We start from the raw sequence: 18,169 nt of genomic DNA on the forward strand, positions 1-18,169 counted from the left end.
CTGCAGTGCAGGAGACCTGGGTTCAATTACGGGGTCAGGAAAATCCCCTGGAGGAGGAAATGGAATCCACTGCAGTATTCTTGCCTGGAAAATCCCATGGACAGAGGAGCCTGGTGGGCTACAGTCCATGGGGTTGCAAGAGTCGGACACGACTTAGCGACTAAACTACCACCACGAACTTTTGTTTCTCTGTAATAGGCAACCAAAACTAAAAATCATGTTTAACATAATTAATGTATCTGTGTTTTATCTTACCTGGAAGTGATCTAGATATTCAATAATTTCTAGCATTTAACTTAGCAAAACTACGTTACCATAGAGATTTGGGAAACCATTTCAGTCGACATATCATAAAACACTTATTGTTGAAAGCTTCACTTAAAATTTTTAATCCCACTTACATTTATTTAATTTACTTGCTCCCACCAATCTTCCCACTAATCAAACTTGTTCCCACCAATCAAAACAGTTTTTGATCAAACTTGTTCCCATCAATTAAAACAATTTCCACCAATCAAAACTTGTTCCTGCCACTACCTTCAAGAGACATCAAAGCAGCTAGTCATCACCTTAAGTTATTTTTTTGCTGATAAATTTGACAACAGAGTTAATATGAACTTAACTTTCAGTAAACCTAGGCAGAATAAAAGTATTATATAAATAATGATAATAACTGTAAAAATATGCCCATTTTTATAAACCAAACAAGGTAACTTTTATTTAACAAAATTATTCTAGATCATGTGAACTTGAAAACATTTGGGTTAGTTTGTATATTTCTGAGGATATACTTAATTTATATATCACTTGATTGTCTTTAAGCCAATTAAACAGAACTCTTCAGAAATTAATTTTGGCAATACCCTTCAGAGGTAGAAAAATATCCCATATATAAAACATATATCCATAGATACAAAAACATATAGACAGACACAGAGACCCTATAGCTTTCATTCCCAAATTTTAGCTATGAATCAGGTCCAACAATATAAAACTCACTAGTTTATAAATAACAGTTGGAATATGTTAAGATTACCCACTCAGATGACTAAAGCTTTTACTATTTGTGGACAAGACTTTTAAGATTTGGATTTTCCCATGACAAATCCTGTAGTAGCTATGGACTAGAGTTTGGGCAAAGGAGATTTTATAGCAGTGTGCCTATTTCAAAACCTTTTTTCCCCCTTCTGTCTCAGGTGTTTGTGTGCAATGTTTTAATTATCTCCTGGGGTGTTTATATTTCACAGACATGGTAAGATAGATGTCTTCAATGCATAGAGAGAGAATGTAAGTTTTCTTTTCTTTTTCTGAGAGTTTTGGAGTCATCAAAAGTCGAGAGTAAATACTATTTAAAAATTTCCTTCTTTTCCTTATGTGCAGGACAACTGTACTTCCAATGTCCTATTTTTTTAAATTTTATAATATGTGCAGATGTCTGAATGCAAAAAAGAAAGGGTCTGAGTGGACTTTGTGCTATTCTCAGAGTTGGACTTTTGTTTCTCTAAAGATTCAGTTGGCAATTCAAGGATTTTTTATTTTAACTTCTGTTTTCTCTTGCGTTCCTGCAAGCTATCTTCCTCAACTGGGTAGCTGCTTTCATGACCATGATAACAGTTTGACTTGCCCACTCAACCACACTATTTTGAATTTGTCTTTTTATACTTTGGAGAAAATTTCCTACTAAAGCAGAAACGAAAAGACTTCTATGTTCTGGAGCGTCATGGTTTAGTGCAGTACGCCTCTGAATCGTCTGTACAAAGCATTCAACAAAGACTTTTGGATGTTCTTTCTGAGCGCATAATTCCACCTTGGACCAGCTCACCTTAGGGGGGAAAGCCTTTTTTATGGCTTCTATTAGCCCCTGAACCTCTAGCTGATCCATTTCCTGATAATTTGTAGGCAGGCCTGGGAGAAGCTTTGGTCATCGGTCTCCTCCGTGAAAGGGCTTTTGAAGGACCACTAATCTTTCTAATTCCTCTAAATTTGGTAGGATCTTCTGAAACTGGAAGTAAAAGGGCTTTATAATTTAAAAGGTCTGTTACTGTCCAACCAGGGTATATAAATTCTTGATGGTGGGGGGTCAAAGATACATCTGTAAAGGATATTGCATGGGAAGGACTGATGCTTGCAGAACCAGATTTCGAGCCCAGGAGAGCAGGAGCTCTAGAAGATAGCAAAAGCAAGCCTTACTGACCTTCCCAGGTGCTTTTACTAAATTCACTTTCTGACTTTAAGCATTTACACTTGGCACCTGAATACCCTGGGTGTAAAGAGCAGGTTGAAGGGCTGGCTACCTGTAAATCTTGTAGAGAAAGGAAATTAACAGACAGCTGGGTGTTTAAGGGATTTTCTGGGGAAGATGGGGGAGTTTTGAGAATTTGCTAATAGATGATGCTGGAATTTATTTTGCATGTCAACTTTGATTTTTGTTCTAAATCTAATTTCTGTTCTTTCAGCTTGTGAAGGGATTCCCTCAAGTTAGCCTTTATAGTCTTTTCTGAACTCTTTTTAATTTGGTCTTTCCATAAGTAAGATAATTGTTGAGGATGAGCACTCTCAAAATTTTTTTTTCTTTCAAATATAGCCAATTCAAAGGATTCATCAGCCTGTCATTGATGAGCAGGATCTTACAGTAATCTCCATAGTGACTCAAACCAATAAGCCTTTTTATAGCTCAACCATGAACACAAGAGCCGTCCCAAAGGAGAGTGCAAAACATGCAGTCCTTGCAAGATCCAGAAAATTCATTCCCAGACTTAGCCCAAGAAATCTAAAACCTCCCTTGTCATAGGCAGTAAGACAGATGGAGCCCAAACAGGGTCTTGAGTCTCGCATGAGAATATGAGACATCCGACCACAAAGCTGCTACTCTGACACTGGACAGGAGCTACTGGAATGGGGCTTTTCCAGAAATAACAAGACGATGAAGGGTGAAATGACCAAGGTCCCGACAACTACAAATTGGCACTTGCCATCTACCTCTACAAGGATTAAATCATGAACCCACTGCAGTGGCTGGTCTTCAACATCCCCTGAAAGGAGTTGATGGTGAAGATCAGGAATAAGGCACTCTGTGGTCTGGGAAAAACCACCAGAACTAGTCTTCAGATAGATCTTTTCAGGAGATGATTTTATGAGCCCAGTTCTTGCATCTCCTCCTGTCTAGAGAAGCACTAAAATCCTTTGTGGTGACATGTGCTCCTTACGATTAGCAGTGACATCCATGAGACTAGCAGAAACTTGTGCAAAAAAAAAAAAAAAAAAATGTGCTTGATTGCACTTATATACTCCCTCTTCACCAAAATCGTGTGTATACTGACCCCCCACCACCACCTCTTTGGAGCAGTTTCTAAGAGCTATAGTCCTCATTTCCTCCCAAATAAAACTTAACTCACAACTCTGACATTGTGTTGTTTTTTTTTTTTTTAAAGCTGACAGTCCCTTTGGGTCTGGGACCCCTTCTGACAAATTCCCCTTTGAGCTGGCACAACGAGAACGCTGCTTGCAACCTTGTGTCTCAGAATCCCAGTGTGTTTGGCCACCAAAGCCAAGCCAGCACCGCATCTTCCAGCTGATGGAGACCAGAAGGTATATCCTCATTGGCCACAAAGCCAAGCTCTCAGGACAGAGAACAAAATGAAAGGAAAATCTCCTCTGGTTTTTATAGAGGTGACCCACCGCTAAGTTTGTCTAAGTAGATGCTGGTCGGATGACAACTGTGAATCACCCACCCATGAGGCCGCCTTGAGTAGCAGACTTACAGGACCTACACCTGTGTTCCACTCTATGGTTTTCCTTTTTACGACAAACAACACAAAAGAGAGAAAAGAAAACAGTGGCCATCTCTGGGGAGGAAAGGGATCCATAGAAAACAGGTATACCCATCACAAATCTCAACCAGAGTTGCTGTACCCAAGTAACCAGTTCACACAAATATTTTCTCCTGCTCATCTAAATTTAAGAAAACGAAAAGGACTCTCACATGCTCACTTCCAACACACCCTTAGGCACAGATCCAGGAGACTGATGTGTTAAGAATTCTTACCTTCTGCCGGGATTTTTCAGAGGTCCCAGGATCTCTCAGTAGGCCCAGAGCAAATACAACCAGTCTGTGGAGAGTCCCACGCTGGGCACCAAAACTTGCTGTTGTTCAGTCGTGTCCAGCTGTTTGTGACCCCATGGACTGCAGCACGCCAGGCATCCCTGTCCTTCACTATCTCCCGGAGTTTGCTCAAGTTCGTTCATTGAGTGGGTGATGCCATCCAACCATTTCGTTCTGTCTTCCCCTTCTCCTCCTGCCCTCAGTCTTTCTCAGGATCAGGGTCTTTAGGGGAAGAAAATTTTTCCCTTCTTCCCTTCCAGGTTCTTTGACTGGTCTGATAATTAAATTGACACAGGACAGATTAGCAGGAAAAAAAAAATGAACTGAATTTCATACATTTCAGAGTCCATAAAAATAGACTCCAAAAAGTGACCAAAGCAGGCAACTTTTATTCCTTTTAAACAAAGAATCCATTTATGATAAATTGAACAAAGGGGTTTGTACTTGGGGTAGCACATTATTGAAGAAGTGACAAGATATACAGCCTTTTGTGCCTTGAATTCCCTACTCTGATGATAAAGATGCCTGCTATCGTCTTGGTGCAGAGAGTAACTTCACATGAGATTGATTTCTTACTTTCAGGGGACAAAGGAGGATCAGAATGTCCTTTGTGTGCTGGCTGTTTTTTAAGTAACTTGAATTCTAAATAATTCATATGCCAAAATGGTACATTTTGGGGTGACATACTCCACTCTCTTTCATCATTACTGCCAGGGACCCACTGAGGAGTTTGTCTCCCTGTCCTCAAAGCTCTGGACTCTGCAGAGTTGGAGGCTCTCCTCTCCAAATGAGGCACATTCTTGCCAACACAGCTAGGAGCCATTGAATTACAATGTAACTACAAGTTACAGCTGCTGTAGGGGGCACCCTGGATTTCTTTTGCTAAGGAACCAGCAGGTTGGAAGAGGAGTTGCCACCTAAGGACATAATTACAGATAATTGACTGATCGGTAGGAGATGGTGCTGCTTTAAACAAGGGGGCAAGGAGGGCGGAATTGTGTAAGGAACCTACATGATCCACTCCAGCCACCTCTGGGTACCCTCTTGCCCCACTCTATCTGCTCTCAAATGTCTGTAGCAACCACAACCTGAGAAAGGAATGCTGCTGGGTTTGATCTCAGGGCCACAACTGGAACGCATCCTGTTCCTCCATCATCCATTCTAAATTACCGCTCACCCCTGCTCTCACCTTGGCAGGAATCAGTGGCTTACCTGGTGGGATGATTCAAACCTTCACTCCCAAGTGGTCTGATCTCTTGGTAATCATACCTTTCTGGGGTGACAGCTCTGATGAGCTGATGTGATTATTTCCTTTTCTTGGCAGGTTTGTATTATGGAGTCCATCATAAGAGGATGCTATTCATTGATATTACTCATTTCCTTTCTATCCGATTTTATACTTGTCAAGAAACATTGTTACCAAATTTTAGTAGTAGATTTTCCCGCAGGGCCTGTGGCACAAGTCTGGAGTCCCACCTACTCCGGAGGCTAAGGCTGGAGGATCACTTGAGCCTTGGAGTTATCAGCTGCAGTGAGCAATGCCGAGCAGGTGTCCTCACTAAGTTGGGCATCAGTATGGTGACCTCCAGGGAGTGGGGGTCCTCCAGATTGCCTAGGCAGGGTGAACCTACCCAGGCCAGAAACGGAGCAGGTCAAAACTCCAGTGCTGATCAGTAGTGGGATCACGCCAGTGAATAGCCCTGCTCTCTAGCCTGGGCAACATAGCGAGACCCCGTCTCAAAAAAGAAAAAGAAAAAAAAAGAATAAAGAAGTAGATTTTCTTACTGAGAATTGCCAACCAGTTGATACAGGTATTCTAATCTATCTAGCATTTATTTCCTTCCTTTAAATAATCATTTTTAAGCAAAATTTGAAGTCTACTTCTTGTGCAGTTTCCTTTCAATCCTACTCCATCCAAGCAACACTATTTTCTGTTGGAAATTGTTTTCTCCGTTGGATACTGATGCTCAAGGTATGATTTTAATGATCTTGTTTGAAAGGACTCTCTTGTGTATTTACCCAGAATGAACTAACAAGACTGAATTTTTAAACACACAAAACTGAGGGCCAACTCTTTCATGCAGAGTCGTTTTTAATTTTCACAAGCCAATCTTTCATTAAGTCTTTTATGATGGCAAACACTATGCTTTGCAAAAAGTGTAAACTTCAGTTACCACTTAGATAGAATATGAGAGATTGTTTAGGGAGAGTATGTGTAGTGCTGTGCTTACTGCATTTTAATTTTTATTTACTCTTATGAACTGTGACTTTTTTTCTAATTAGATTAAAAATTTTTTTTTAAACTTTGTATTTGTATTGAGGTTTACCCGATTAACAATGTTATGATAGTTTCAGGTGAACAGAGAAAGGACTCAGTCATACATATACATGTATCCATTCTCCTGACTCATTTGTTTTTGTGTTAATTTCCCCCCTTATTTTATAGAAGTCTTCCCCAAGAATAAAGTAGAGGGTAAAAAAAGAAACTGTAGTTTCGGTGTGAACTCAGTATGCACTTACTTCAGTAGTTTTAAAAAGAATGTGTGAAGACAAGTTTGAAATAATTTAGGTTATAGATTGACTTTATAAAAAAGAGGGTCAGAGAATTCCCTGGAAGTCCAGTAGTTAGGACTCTATACTTCCAGTGCAGGTAAGCATGGGTTTGTTTGATCCCTTATCAGGGAACTAGGATCCCACACACACACACGCACACAAAACTAAAAAACTAAGAAGGTCAATATTATTATCATTTTCAAACTCAAAAAAGTTCTTAATGAGAAAAACCAGTTCCCTAAGATGAGTGAGGTTAGGCTGTCAGTGTACACAAAATTTAGCTTTAACAGTGTTCCTCAGTGGAAAACATTTGGATCTTTATTTAAGTTTTCATTCAAGAATTTACAAATGACACTTGAGCTTAAGATCTCAAAGGGAAATTATTGTTTAGGGAACAAAAAATGCAACTTAATGAAATAAGGTTGATAAAACTGTAGAGGCAAATATAATTTTGTACCTTTTAAAAAACTTCAATGATGTTTTCATTCAGTGAGGGAGGGACTACTTTATTTTCATAAACAACTAAACTTACAAAGTATAGTCATTGTATTACTTTTTAGTTATAAAAGGCAGGTGAGATTTTAAAAGTAATTTCATACTAAAAAAGATGATAAAAAATTATGAGAATAATTTTTTAGGTGGGACAGACAAACTATGGTCAACTGTAATTTTAAATATGGTTGACCATGGGAATAAAAAAGAGATCTTTCCATGTAGATTAAAAAGTCGATTGCTTTTTCCAAAATCAACTTATTTATTTATTCTTTTATCCTTTCATAAAATTAGAATTTTCTTTCAATTTACAGGCAAAGTATTATCACAGAAATAAAAATACTCTAAAACTTTCATAGATTTTTCTCTTTTTGATGAAAGAAAACCTGGAACTATTTTGTAGTACATTTATTAGTTGCCAGTTTTCAAGAGATGAAATCTTGTAAAGGTAGTTATAAAAATATACAGTAGAAATGTCTTTGGGGAGAGCCTGTGATTTAGTACATATCGCATTTGTTCCAGATAGTCATGGAGATGGGCCTTCCCTGGTGTCTCAGTAGTAAAGAATCCGCCTGCCAATGCAAGAAGCATGGGTTCGATCCCTGGGTAGGGAAGATCCTCTGAAGGAGGGCATGGCAACCCACTCCAGTATCCTTGCCTGGAGAATCCCATGGACAGAGGAGCCTAGCAGGCTACATATAGTCCATGGGGTCGCACACAGTTGGACACAACTTACCGACTAACCAACATCAACCAAGTTGTGGACATGCAAACCCCGTGTTCACATGGGCTCTGTTCTCTAAACTTCATTTTCTGACATGAGAAGTTAGACGTGATTTAATAACTATTTGAAGCAAAATAACTGTAGCTTACACTTTTTATGTAATGAAGAGCCACAGTAGTATGGGAATGTCATTTCAGTCATGGACCCATTGGATTAGGTTAATAGGTTTGATCATCTTCTATTTGAGATCAATAATTGTTGCTTGAGGAGCTTTATAGATTTAGCTGGATCTTTTCTCTTTATTTATTTAAAATTAATTTATTTATTTTAATTGGAGGCTAATTACTTTACAATATTGTAGTGGTTTTTGCCATACATTAACATGAATCAGCCATGGGTGTACATGTGTTCCCCATCCTGAACGCCCCCTTCCACCTCCCTCCCCCGTGGTACATATACACAATGGGATATTACTCAGCTATTAAAAGAATGCATTTGAATCAGTTCTAATGAGGTGGATGAAACGAGCCTATTACACAGAGTGAAGTAAGACAGAAAGAAAAACACCAATACAGTATATTAACACACATATATAGATCTTTTCTTTTTAAATTTAAGGTTATCCTTGAGTTAGGAAAAATACCAAGCTCAGCATAAGAATTCACACTTTGCCATAATATTGAATTTATCTCTAGTTGAAGAGAGACAGCCCTCTGCCGTCATGAAGAAAGGGAAGCAACTTCATTTGTCCTAATGCTGTGATTCTTAGTGCAAATACTAAAGTTAAAACTCCAGTGAACCCCCTGTACCCCTGCATGGAGTTATTTATTATGCCATTCTGGCACATGATATTGGCTTTGTTCTGGAAAGTTCCAATTTGATTTTTTTTTTTTAGTCCTATTTCATACTCATGGGGAGCAACTTTAAATATCATTTAGGAATGGTCTTTACAATGTCTTTGCATTGTACTAAAGATTTTGAAGGCCTACTTGCTTCCATATAAATGTTATCTCATGGACCAGGTGATAAAATTTTATTGATAAAATATTAAAATAGATACTTAGAACAGTTGTGTTCTTCTCAACTTACTTATTTCCACATTTGATCAGTCTAGGTTTTATAGCTCTGATCTAAACTTGATTTTAGAAGCCAGGTCAACTGGATTTAAATTGTTGAAGATACCATAGATTTGGGGGCACAAATAACATAATACACACTTCTAGTAAGATCTACTTTGGGTTGATATGAGGGCTCAGGAGAACTAATCTGCTTTCTGAAAAATAACCGAGAATCCAAACTAATCACACATATAAACCAGTTTATTAGATTGTCAGTGATACTTTGAGACAAATTCAAGTTATTTTTATTGTACTTTATATAAACAGAGGAAGGGAGGAAAGTTTTAAACTTCAAGCTTTGTTCAGCATGTGTGCAGTTAGCATCCACAGAAGCACCATCGGATATGGAAGAATTAGCACCACAGAATTTTCGGACCTAACTGTTAACATGCATCACTGAAAAATCTGGAACATGAAAACTGAAGTAGTACGTGGTATGGTCTATTAGAAACAATACAAGGCAATTTATGACTCGTTTTCATACAGTACAATACAATCACCAATCAATGAGAACCTTTTAAGTACAATAAAGGACAAGAAACACTTTGTACCCTGTTAACACTAAAGCAGTTACAGATTTAAAAACATGTTTTCTTGGAAGAGGCGGTGGGTTGAAATGATCCCGCCTCCTCAATTTTTAAATTCAGAGTTATATAGTTACATGATCTCTTAAGAAAGTATTTTCAAATCTGTATCTCTCTACCCATGCCAACAATTTTATTTTTTTTGAAAACAGAAAGGTTTGATGAATTAAAACAAAACAAACAAACAAAATAGAGTCTGGAAGTACTCCAGTGTGGTGGAAGATATTCCACATCAGATCGGTTTGAAAAGGATGCCAGTGGTGCTGACACTTGTCTTTCCTTCCGTGGTGGAATGTCAAGTACAGAAGCCTCGCATTCACGATGAACTTCGGTTCATTTCTTTCACCGAATGCCTTTATTCTGGAGTGTAACATGAGAGATTTATTCTTTATTCCTCTACTGTTTTTGTAGTGTCATAGGGCTGTTCCTTTTGCTGGATTTGACAACAGTGAAAAGGGTTGATATTCTCTCTGGATTTAGGGTAATTTGTGAGCTAAAGAAAAAATATTAATTTATATTTAGCACAGATGAAATTTTAAAGGGACTTTCACTATTTTCACAGTACAAACCCATAATGAATATCATTGAAAACCTTTCTGTTAGAAAACATGTAACAAACCCTCAATTTTAAGTCTAGGCCAATTTTGGCATATTTGAAGATGCTGTATAAGAAATGTGCAATAAGAATAGATACAGGTATATTCAGATCTCAATGCGTTGATGCCAAGGAAAAAATATTTTTACTCACCAAGAGAAGAATATACCTTGAAGCATCTATGCAGACACATGAATCAATCATATATCTGCCCAACTTCTAATTCTGGAATAGTGATAACAGGGTCATTTAGGAAAAAGTACTCAATTACAGTACGGCAGCAATTTTATGTTGTATATATTTAACAGCAAAAACATCTCTGAAAATAGAATCAGTACTATACGGTAAGTTTACAATTCACCATTTCTATACTTGTAATACATGCATTTGTTTTCCCAGTTTTTAAAAATCTCACTAGGACCAACATCTTTCTGAACAACAATCTAACATGAAACAAAAACCTTCTAAGGAAAATATTTAGCATCACAGAGACTTGAGGAAAGTCGGTTACTCAGCATCACAAAATACTCCATAGATCTACATTTAAGATTGTTCATGCCATGACATTAACACACCTTTGGGTTAATATATCTTATTTAGAAAAACAAAACAAAACGAAGAAACAAACCAAAGAATGGACATGGAATTTATCTTTAGTCTCTTCTTGATAAGAGTAGACTTCTAATAAACTTGACTCCTTCCTGTACCATGTAATGATGATTGCATCTATGAAGCCACATTTACATGTAGTAAAACATTTAAGACTAGTGACAGGAAAATGGCCACTACAGAGAAAGAATTAAAAATAAGTAAAATTATGGAAAAATGATTTTTTTTCTTAAGTGAACTGCCCTCAAACTAAACAAACAAACAGAAAATCACAAAGTCTGTTTGCTTTGAAATATTCTTGTGTTGAAAAACATTTGGATACAAGTTAGTCTATCCTTACAAATATCAGAGAGATGTAAGGGGTACCTTGAGAAAAAAATTTAGCTTTTGAAAAAAAAAAGTCCTGTTTTTTTTTCTGTTGAATCAAATCTATTGTTTAAATCAAGTATTAATGTTCTGACGAGGAAGCACGTATACACGGCAGCACATCCACGTTATCGATTTAAAGCTGGTAATTTGCCAGGCACGGTTGATTTGAGCAGAGATGCAACACTGATTTCTTAATGTGTTAGGGTTACATTAAAAAAAAAAAAACTCAACTAAAACTTGAGTAATGACAGGCTGGCTTAATAGTTTTGATTGGCCTTATCTTTGATCAACATTTCAAAACAAGGTAGTACCAATTAAAAATAAGAGTAAAAAACACAAGCTGTCTAAAAATTGTTCAGTGAAAAAGCTTTCAAATTTTATAACATTTTAACCTCAAATGATTGTAGACTAACTCAGACTAACAGTTTTGCCTTCATCACAAACACTTTTGTTACACTTCAGTTTTTTCCTGTAGTGTTCATTGGTTGTATTATGTAATGCAATTTTGTTACATTAAAATAGTTTGAATTATATTTTATTATAAGAAGCTTTAGAAAAACACATAAGTAGGATAAATTTATAAAAGGATAAATAATATTTTATGGGATTTTAGACAAGTTCTATACAGACATATAGCTAGTTCAAGGTAATAAAGTGCCTTCCTTTCCAGGTAATTACTTTTTCATTAAAATATTTTAAGGCTTTACAAGAAACTTAATGTTATCAGAAGTTTTATAGCATATGGGGTTATGCTATTAATTAGCATTCTTTCATAGTTTTCATTTCATTTAATCTTTTGATCCACATTAGGTAATTTTTAATAATTAGCAGCTTAAAATGATAAAATTTGAATTGCGAATTCTGAATTCATTTTGTGAGGGAAAGGAAAGATGTATAATTTCTAAATGCTGTGATTTGAACATAAGATTCACATGTTTCTTGTGACTGAATTGTTTATGTCTTAATATATAACGGCCAATGCCTCCCCAAATCCAACAGAATACTTCATTTCATGGCAAACAGGGCCAAGACTTCATTCATTCATATGTTCTGTTGTCTGTACATTTAAAATGATTGTGCAGCCTTAAATGAAAAAGGCCACAGGAAATCTAAGATAATATCTTCAAATACAGGCACAATTAATAGTTTTTATTGCAATAGCTTATGCATAATCTATATTGATGCCAATGCCTAATGTTAAAGCATTTATATTTGTTTTCATTTTGCTTCTAATACCCACAGATGTATCAGAATAAAATACTGGTAAGCTAATCGAAGTATATACAATAGCCATAATCATACAGAATTCTATTTCTTCTTGTCATTTTTCTTTGGAGGATATGGGGGTATTTTAAACACAGCTGTGTCCTTAGTTCTCTTGGCAGCTCCAGATCTTAAGATAAATTATGTCTATATGGACATCAACTACTTGATTTTGCTCTAATGAATTAAAATGTTTAAATATTCTTTTCAGGCATTTTGGTTATTTTTATCAGAAAATTGCTAAAGTCAGGCACCAGATTAAAGAGCCATGATATCTAAAATGCTTTCTTAATTACCACTGTATTAATTTAAAATGTTCCTTAAAGATTTTTGAGATTAGATGTAAGAGGAAAGGTAAAACGCATTGCAAAGAATGGTTTAAGTTGACATTCCATACAATTAGAAAAACAGGAACTACCAGTAGGACCAAAGTGCTAGTTTTAAAACTGGGTTTGGTTTCTAATTTAAAGCCTCGTAAGAGTCATTCCTGGGAATTAAAAAAAAAATTACAATGGCATAAACTTTTATAATTGCACATTCCTTTACCAAAGTGCCACAAGTTACGAAAACATTTAAAAAATGTACATGATGCTACTTTTCAAAATCTAAGTATATATAAATTTACCTTTATTTTTAATAGTATAGTACAGACAAACAGCACAAATATAAGCAGGAAGATGAATTATAACTTTCTAAAAACAGTATAGTGTATTTAAAAAAAATAACTATTAAGAACTTTTGTCATTATGAAGATTCAAACCCAAGTATAGCCAAAGCATTTCCATAAAATCTGAAAACATCATGAGAGTTTATGTAGGCAAATTTTAGTCACACCCTGTCATGCAATGCAGAGACATTAAGTGCTTTTTTTTTTAAACACTGTTTTTTTTTTAAAATTTGACTACATATTATACTTACTTTCTTCAAATGTTGAAGGGACAATATATGCAATAACTGAGCTTTGGAGACAGTACTAAACATAAGGTTTCTAGCCTTAAGTGTTTGTTCCTATTAAGCACAGCAAAAAAGGTTTGATGCATGGGTTATTAATTTTCATGCTTCTATCTCTTTATTCTAAATAGAAATGTAGAGAGATCATATAAGAAGGACAAAAGGTCACTAGAAAACAAAGCACAAACATTTGGGACAAACGTGGTGGAACCTCTCCATATGATTGAATTTGGTGAATTGGGGGAAGACAATAAAATAAATGATTTCTTTACCATGTAATAATTATATAAATATATATTTTAAAATAAATGCCCCCACATAATATTAGAGTTTTAATAGTTTTGTAGTTTGAATGTGATGACATTAAGCTAAGGAGGTGTCTCTTTATAAATTGTGACCAAAAAAAATTGTATTGTTCAAAGGAGAGAACATGGGATTGTGATTGTCAATGACAGCCCCTTGTTTATTGTTATGCTGCAGGTTAAACACTGTGGTGGAGTGTCTCATTTAATTAGGGTGAAAATGCTGGGAAAAACGTACAATAACTTATGTTAAAATGAGGATTAGTTCACAGTCATGGAATATTAAATGACTAGCAAAAAAGGACCCCTTCCTTTTTCTACAGTTTGAGAATCTCCCTTGGATGTAAAAATGACCACATAAAAGCATATGAAAGAAGTGCCCAATTCAATAAGTTATCTTCTGAGGATATAGAATGGGATACAAATTGAGATTTGTATCCTCTGAGAAATCCTCTGAGAAAGTAACAAACTTTAAAATCAAGTAAAATCAGAAAGGATCAATCATGATAAATCACTGATAACAACTCTCTCCAACCCAACATACAATAGGTAAGTCAGAGAAACAACAAATATCCTTCCTATATAATTTAAAGGACCTTCTTGTAGTTTTTGAGTATGAAGATATACTCTCTTGTTGGTAAGTAATAGTCTTGGATAGTGGTAGAATTTAAAAATTACTAGAGAAATACTTCAAATAATGGAAATGCATAATATTTCTAATAGAAATTGTAGATGTGTGGAAATTCCACACTATGTATGATAATCCAACTATATATTACCTCACATAATACCCAGTATAAGATTCCACAATCTTTTTTGCTGACACACACAGATATTTTTTTTCTTGAAAAACAGTTGTATTTACCTAATTTAGCTTTTCCCTGGGAGCATGCTATTGTGATGACATAAGTACTGAAAATACCTATGAGAACCATTCCTACCATATAATTTAATCTTTCTTTCTATTTCTACTGTATTTTCTACTTAGTATTTCAATATCATTCAGCTGTTGTATAGCACTTTTGATTTCCAAATGCCTTACAAATGATTAGAACAGCCACTTCTCATTGCATTCCTATGAGGAAAGGAAAGTTCATAAACTGCTTGAGCAGTGGTGTAACTACTCAGACCTTAGGTATCTTCTCCAAGCCAAAAGCAGTTGTCCAATTCTATGTATCTATACCATACGATCCCTGGGGTCAAAGGCAAGAGCTTCTCTGCTCTATAGACCTAGCAACCTGTTTAGGTCATGCTGTATGCAAAATAAATATTTGTTGACTTAATGAAGGAAAAATGAGATTGGAAAAAAACAGAAGAAAGAACCTCAACCCCACGCCCAACTGAAACGGTGCATTTGCCCACTCTTGCTTCTCTGCTACCAGAGGGTTGGTAGTATTACACGTCTTAAGTGATAGGGTGGTATTACTCACTCACAATGGCAAACCCATGTTGTATATGCTCACCAGAATATCAATGACACAACCGTTATTATAATCGCTCCTAAAACTTTGAATGAATCACCTTGCCTTTTGCCAAATATTTAAATGAGAAGTTGTACTTTCATGTACAGTAGACTATTCTTTTCCTAAGCTAATTCAGGCACAAAATAATCAAGGAAGTAATCCTTCCAGTGCAATCATCATCTTGAATATGGAGAATAACAGAAGGGAGTGGAAAGATAGCTACACAGACAGTGTGAAAGAATTCAGGGACTACTGGTTCTTCAGTGTTTTGGAAGTAAGTGCAGGAAAGTTAATATCCTTGAGAAGATAGAGATTTTAGTGAGCTAGGTGAACGGTGAGGTTCAACTAGATGGTGTCAGTCTTTTCCAGCTCTGAAATTCTATGTTGTGCTGTGCTTCCTTCTCTGATATGATGGGAATGTGTACGGTAACCAAAACAAATTTTATTTTTAAGAAAAAAGAATAACTTTGTAACATTTAATATCGTGGATACTTGAAAAACTGAGTATTAAGTTTTTTCTTTAAACCATCACTAGGCCTTGTTGACTGAAAAAAAAAAAAAAAAGCACAATGTGAGAGTTGTGAGTATAGTTTTATTTGGGGCAAAATGAGGACTGCAGCCAAGGAGACAGCACCTCAGATGGCTCTGAGAAACTGCCCCAAACAGGTAGGGTGGAAGGTCAGTATATTTGTGATTTTGCAGAAGGGGGAATATATGCATCAAGCAAATATTTTTTCCAAAGGTTTCTGCTAGTCTCATGACGGTCACTGCCAGTCCCAAGGAGCTGACATCACCATGAAGGACTTTAGTGCTTTTCTATATATGAGGAGATACAAGAACTGGGCTTATACACCATTCTCCTGAAACTATCTTACTATCTGAAGACCTGTTCTGGCAGTTTCTCCCAGAGCACAGAATGCCTCATTCCTGATCTCCACCCTGAACTCCTTTTAGAGGATGTTGAAGGTCGATAGTTGCAGTGGCTCATGTTTTAATCCTTGTAGAGGTAGATGGCAAGTGCCAATTTTTAGGTGACAGCCTTCTTTTGCAACATGCCATGTCAAGCCTTTTAAATCCTAAATAAACCTACTTAAATTATGTCAACCTACTGTGGATATTAAAATACTTTATATTATCAGCAAAATTAGCAGCTAAGAGCATGCTCCTACTTCCACAACTTTACATGAATGTCTCTGAATAGGTCTTACCCACTAAGTGCGACTCATGACCTCATGTTCAATTTCAAAGAGAGAAAGGTGAAATTATTTTTTGTAAAAATGAGGACTTTTGGTTTTAAATCACAAATGATAATCATACTGAGCATGAATCTCTAAGCTGCTGTACATGTTAATAAAAACAGCACTCTACAAGAGCTAGATTAATTAATTTTGACAGAGAAGCAAAAACATTATTTATCCAAAATTAGGAAGCAAAAATCTAATTGTTATTAGCCAGAACATAAATACATGGGTGGAAGAAAGATGATTTACCATGAACTTTAACTTCTGCTAAGCTAGGACTTCCAAAACTCTTTAAACTGCATGTGCTCACTGGGAAATCAGGCATATAATTTTTTATTTCACAACCTAAGACCACTCTACACTTTGAACATTAAAATCATGTCCTTGCGCATACCAAAATGGGAACCAGGGCTATATCCTCACTTCTCCACATGGCAACAAACATATTGACAGTTAATTAAAATTAATTACTACAACCAAAAAAAATGATGAACTGCTTAGAGAATTCATGCATACTGCTCAAAAGTGGTTAACCATCTTCAGAGTGTAGAACATATATCCTTGAAGCTGAGTATGATAGCACTTCAAATCCTCCATATGGGTTAAATTACAGTAATGAGATTCTTTTGGTAATTTAAATGTAACTGCCTTTTTATGAGAAATAAGACTTGGGCCAAATTCTACATTAAAGTAGGTCATGTTAAAGGGGAGTTTCATTTCAGTATTTCTGGAATAATCAGAATGAAATATGAATGTGGTAAAATAATTTAGGAACCATAAGGAGAAAAATAGCTATCAGAGACAAGAAGGAAAGTATGTGTATTTAGTGGCAGGCAGAAAGGCAAAGGAAATGAGAAAATAAGTAGATGAGAGGGATTCAGAGACTGGGAACAGATGAGGTGTTATTAATACTCTCAGTGATCTGGCAAATATTTCCTGTGAGTGTGTTTTTCCATAGAACTGATACAACACTGTAGTACCATATGGTTTCTCTTTCCCTTGCTGAATAGGTGTATAAACTATTGTTGAAAATGACCTCCTACCTTCCCATAAAGTTAGGAGAGTGCCCGTTGGGGGTGCTCTTCGTATGACTGTCCTGCAACCTCTTTGTGGTCCTGCTGCTCCCCATTTCAGAATCTTAAGGGGGGCCGTGGCATGGACAGGTAAGGACTAAGCCAAAGGCCAGCTCAAGCCCCTCCTTTTTCTACTTACATCTGAATTCAGACTCCTCTTTGGCAAGAATAGGATTCTCTTAAAAAAGCCAACAGCAGATCTATTGGTACACAATTGACTATGCCACACCAGAATCACAGTATTATCTTTGCTTAAATATATTGCTGCTCCCCAGAATCTCAGTGACTCTTTGCTTAAAATTGTAAAATTTAGGAATTTCCTAAATTTTTTCCTGGTGGTCCAGCAGTTAAGACTCCACGCTTCCAATGCAGGGGACACAGGTTTGATCCTTGCTGGGGGAACTAAGATCCCACATGCTAAGCAACCAAAAAACAAAAAAAATCTCTATGTAAGAGGTGATAGTTGTACAACTCTCTAAATATACCAAAGATAACTGAATTGTGCAAGTAAAGCAAGTGAATTGTATGGTATGTAAATTATAATTCAAAAAATTAAAAAACAAATAAAATGGCAAAATTTTGGTAAATTTAATTAGAACTTTCAGAAAAACAAAAATGCAATCTGGATATTGCTGTCATTGTATCCATTCTCCTTTCATTACATAAAATATGGACCAATGTGAGTTTCCAGTAATAAAACTGAGTTCATAAGGTTTATATTATATAATTT

The 18,169-nt window shown here is 36.1% G+C and overlaps 1 protein-coding gene across 1 annotated transcript in view; it reads right to left on the reverse strand.

Moving 5' to 3' along the window:
• Nucleotides 1-9,169: 9,169 nt before the first annotated feature.
• PURG (purine rich element binding protein G) overlaps nt 9,170-18,169 on the reverse strand; it is a 39,132-nt gene continuing 30,132 nt past the window's right edge. The window contains exon 2 of the mRNA XM_040242904.1: nt 9,170-10,066. Within this exon, the coding sequence (XP_040098838.1) occupies nt 9,962-10,066 (105 nt within the window). The 3' untranslated portion in view covers nt 9,170-9,961. The remainder of the gene's footprint in view (nt 10,067-18,169) is intronic.

The sequence above is a fragment of the Oryx dammah genome, unplaced genomic scaffold, assembly GCF_014754425.2.
Source record: "Oryx dammah isolate SB20612 unplaced genomic scaffold, SCBI_Odam_1.1 HiC_scaffold_7, whole genome shotgun sequence".
Classification (NCBI taxonomy): domain Eukaryota; kingdom Metazoa; phylum Chordata; class Mammalia; order Artiodactyla; family Bovidae; genus Oryx; species Oryx dammah.